The sequence below is a fragment of the Lipotes vexillifer genome, unplaced genomic scaffold (assembly GCF_000442215.2).
Source record: "Lipotes vexillifer unplaced genomic scaffold, Lipotes_vexillifer_v1.1 scaffold566, whole genome shotgun sequence".
Taxonomy (NCBI): domain Eukaryota; kingdom Metazoa; phylum Chordata; class Mammalia; order Artiodactyla; family Lipotidae; genus Lipotes; species Lipotes vexillifer.
In genome coordinates, this window is record NW_006799689.1 from 77,433 (window position 1) to 82,081 (window position 4,649).

At 38.1% G+C, this 4,649-nt stretch overlaps 1 protein-coding gene across 1 annotated transcript in view; it reads right to left on the reverse strand.

Moving 5' to 3' along the window:
• Positions 1-4,649, reverse strand: part of LYPLAL1 (lysophospholipase like 1) — a 30,289-nt gene that overhangs the window by 24,987 nt on the left and 653 nt on the right. Inside the window, exon 2 of the mRNA XM_007471855.1 lies at positions 293-392. Coding sequence (XP_007471917.1) covers positions 293-392 — 100 coding nt within the window. The remainder of the gene's footprint in view (positions 1-292; positions 393-4,649) is intronic.

Genomic DNA, 4,649 nt, shown 5'->3' on the forward strand with positions numbered 1-4,649 from the left:
TTGAAAGGTGAGCAATCCACAGGGCCACAGAAAGCAGAGTCATGTAAACCATACCTGGGACAAAGTCTAAGTTAAGAGCTTCAGGGAATGCTTTTCCAAGAATAAATTACTCACCTAGCAAAACTTGCTCTAACAGAGTAATTGCTAAAACAAAAAAAAAGTTCTGGAAAAAAGAACCCCAATTTAAAATATTTTAAATACAGAATTAAGCTGAAAAACCATCTAGCTGGTACATTTATATATATTTTATGCCACAGAGTTATACTGAGTAATGAACTGAATTACTACATACCTGGGAGGAGCTGTTGGATAAATAACTTTTATGTGTTGGAATGTTAAATCTTGATTTAAAACTTGCTCGATCCACATTCTCAATCCTTGTCCAGAATCACCTGATGAATCACAAAATCTAGATTAAGTTAAAACAGTTTGACAATACAGTGTATTTAAAAGCAGTCTATAACTTTCATGTCACACAGAGGCTGGAACACAGAATAAAAAAATCTTCATAAATAAAAATAACTGTATAGAAACTGATTTATTAATGGGAAATAACTGATCAGGCATCAATAGTTAGAAATAATTTTGATTATTTTACTCCTGACTTCACTTTAAAGACCTGTTTAACTTTGAGTTTTAAGTTTCCTCATTTGTTTAAAGGATATAATAGGAACAAATAAATCAATTGATTTTTCTAAAAAAGAAATCCTTTCCATATCTGATTTTAAACACTGTCATTTATTTTTTTACTCTTAAAAATAGTAAATTCCTAAAGTGCTTATAAAATTTTATAATTGTAACAACCTAAAACAATTTTCTTGGTTAAAAAAGCAAATTTCTTCAAAAGGGGTATTCAGCATACTTTTATTTTTTACTTGGAAGAAATGAGAATTTAATTTTGGCAATGTTTACATAATCTAAAATAATGACTGTACGTCCCATGGCTGAAAAACAACCAAGCCTCTTGCAAGAATTAATATATGTGTATTTCCATAAAAAAATGGAAGGAACTATAGGTTCACTTTATGTGGTCCTAAAGAGAAAATTTTCAAGTTAACAACTCTAATTTTTTTTTTTTTTTTTTTTGAAGATGTTGGGGTAGGAGTTTATTAATTAATTTATTTATTTTTGCTGTGTTGGGTCTTCATTTCTGTGCGAGGGCTTTCTCTACTTGTGGCAAGTGGGGGCCACTCTTCATCGCGGTGCGCGGGCCTCTCACTATCGCGGCCTCTCTTGTTGCGGAGCACAGGCTCCAGACGCGCCGGCTCAGTAGTTGTGGCTCACGGGCCTAGTTGCTCCGCGGCATGTGGGATCTTCCCAGACCAGGGCTCGAACCCGTGTCCCCTGCATTGGCAGGCGGAATCTCAACCACTGCGCCACCAGGGAAGCCCCAACAACTCTAATTTTTAATCAATCAATTCATTAAGGCAGCAATTAAAAAAAGTATCTACTGAATACCTACTAATGTGTCAGACACTGCTTACTGCTAGAGAGGCAGTGATGGGAAGATGATGGGGAGAAAGAATTCCTATACTCATGGAATGTATAGTTTATTGTGAGAAACAGACATTAGTCAAATAATCATATAAATAAATGTGAAAGACAAATGTAACCACTGCAAAGGTAAGACACTTTGTACTTCAAGGGTTTATTGGATTCAGGGATAACTTCACTAGAATATAAACTCCACAAGGCAAGGTTCATTTTGTGTTTCAGCCAGTGAGTTACTTGTTCATCTGATGCCTAGGACAGTGCTGACACAAACTAGGCATCCAGTAGATAGTTGTTGAATGGTTTGAACTGCTATCTACAGGATGGTAAAAACTGAAGTGCACAGGGAAAAGCATCTCAGACAGGATATGGCAAATGCTGAAACGCTGTCCAGGAAGCAGTATGGCACTGAAGAAGTGAAAAGCAGAAAATGAGAGGAAAAGCAGTGAATGCAGGATGGATCCTAACATTCTGACAAAGCCTGAGAGCATGGAGAAGCCATGAAGGTTTTGGGGGGCAGAAAGGGGGCATGCTTCTAAGGATTACTCTGGAAGCTATGTGAAGACAGACCTGAAGGAGGACAAAGGTAGATGTGGAAGGATAGTTAGGAGGCTACTGTTCAGATGACAGATGCTTAGAGTACAGTGATAGCAGTGGAGTATACAGAAATAGATACTAGAGATATTTAGGAGATAAAATGAAAAGAAACTGGCAACAGATTAGTTATGAGGGGTCAATTATGAAGGGTTTCTAGGGTGATGGCAAGGTTTTTGGCCAGAGCTATATACACCAAGACAGAAAACACAGGAGGCAGCAGGTCTATACATGCTGAGTGTGAGGTACCCCTTTGTAATGCATTTTAGGTCCTACACGAAGGGTTGAGCAAACCTACAACCAGCTGGAGGACAAAATCCAGGTTCTTAAGAGCTGAGAGCGTAGAACAGTGCTTGGCACAGTGTCCATGTAATAGATATTTCTTGAATGAATAGATTAATGCATGAATGACTATTAGGCAGTTGGATAACCAGGTCTAGAGCTCAAAGGAGATCTAAAATGGAGACCCATATTTGTGTCACATGAACAGAGATAAAAATAGAATCTGTGGGCTTGTATGGAATTTAGCCTGAGGAGAAAAATGGAGAGGGAGAAGAGAAGAGGACCTAGGACCGAATTCTGAGGAAGCCCAACATTAACGGCCAGGGAGAGGAGAATGAGCGTGCAAGGTAAATATACAGGTAGAAAGAACCAGGAGAGTGTTTCAAGAAGAAAGGTGAATGCTGCTGACAGTTCAAATAAAATGATGACTGAAAAATGTCCATTACATTTAGCAACACAGGGAATTTACTGGTGAATTTAGTAAGAGCCAACTCAGTCAATTTGCTGAGACTTACTCTACGGGGAGAAAGCAAGTCACGCATGATTTGGGCCTGTGTGAACCTTAGAGCTCAGTGTGGAATACAGACATTAAATTAGGTAATTACAAATATGGTGAATGCCACTGAAAGAAGAACCACAGTGTCCTAATGGAGCGTATAATAGTGAATTTATCTAATCTGAGAAGCTGAGCAAAGCTAATTAAGCTATCATTTGTTTTCATCATCCTGAAAGAAGAAGGTACTTTTTTGGTATTTTAGTAGTTGGAAACACTCACATTAAGTTGGCTAGATATAACTTCTATTCCTATATGACGTTCTATGGCTGCCACAGCCTAGAAGAGAACCTCAAGTTTTCAAGATTTAAAAAAAAAAAAAAATCTGCCTCTAAACACTTTTTCAACCTTGAAAAGCAAAGCTAAATGCTACAAAACAACATGCATCCATCCATTCATAAAGTCCGCTCTTTAAAAAGCCAGCACCTTATTCCAAGAGTATGGTAAAACTGTTAAAATTGGTTTGCCCACATTTGTATTAACCAGAAGCCAAACATATCCTATAACATAACCACATATATTATTGTCTAATGTAAAATCATATTCCAATAAGTTGGAGCTCAAAATACACAGGAACTGCATTATACTTGCATAATTGGCAGGATTCTTTGGACAAACTCTTCGTTCAAAGCACAGAGGGAAAAAATATATACGTACAACTCTGGCTTTCAGAGACATATGGTTACAAATTTTAAAATATCAGTAATTTGAAATTGAAAAGAGTGAGGATAGTAACTTTAAGCAAAGCTGTCCAGGGAAAAAAGAAGAAAAGTCTCAGACTTTTAATGAAATCACTTACTTATTAAAAGGACTATGGTATTGGGGAATTTCTGGGTGCTTATAAACACCCTTGGAGCCCCAAATAATATTAGTATTAGTCTCCGAGTTATAAGCATTGCTGTCATCTTAGACCCGTCATCTTCTAAGTATATTTCATTAGTCAAGTCTTTCCCTTCAAACATCTTTGGCCTTTTTCTTCCCTATTTCCAAAATGATACATCCTAGTTCAGAGTTTTTTCAACTTACCTCTCCAGAGCACTGATTCTGGAGTCAGAGATCTGGGTTCAAATCCCAATTCCACCACCACTCCCAGTAACAGCCAAGTGACCATGGACAAACTATTCAATCTACCCAGACTCATTTTTAAAATAAGAATATTTCCTACAACTGCCCATTTCCAGGTTTCCACCCTGTACCTTTACAATCCTCTCCACTATCCAATGACTGTCCTCTTTAAGCCTACATAAGTCCCAGTTTAAAGACCACTTCCTCTGGCAAACCTAACAAGCTCTTCATTTTCCAAAAGCCTTAATAATGCCTATCCAAAGTTTTTTTCCTTACAATTCACTTGGCAGTAAAGCATGCACCATCTTGTGATCTCTGCTGAGTCAAACTAAAGGGATTGTTTTTAAATTTAGGTAGGCCCCCTGAGGACACAGGCTGCATTTCATTTTTTTAAAAAACACTTCCCAAGAACTTACTCTGGGCCGCACTAGGGATGCCAAGATTCAAACAAGTGTCCTTACTCTTGAGGAAGAAGTGAAGTGGGGAAGACAGAAGTAACTACAGGTAAGTGTAAGAAACGCTAAACAGAATTAAACATGTCACTAAAGGCAGGCAGGGGAAGGACAATTCCTCCCCTGGGACTCAGAATTTACTCTGTGCTTTATCTTGGGGTCTGAAAGACAAGGGAGGGTGGGCAAGGAGAAGGAAGAGGGAGCAGGAAAGA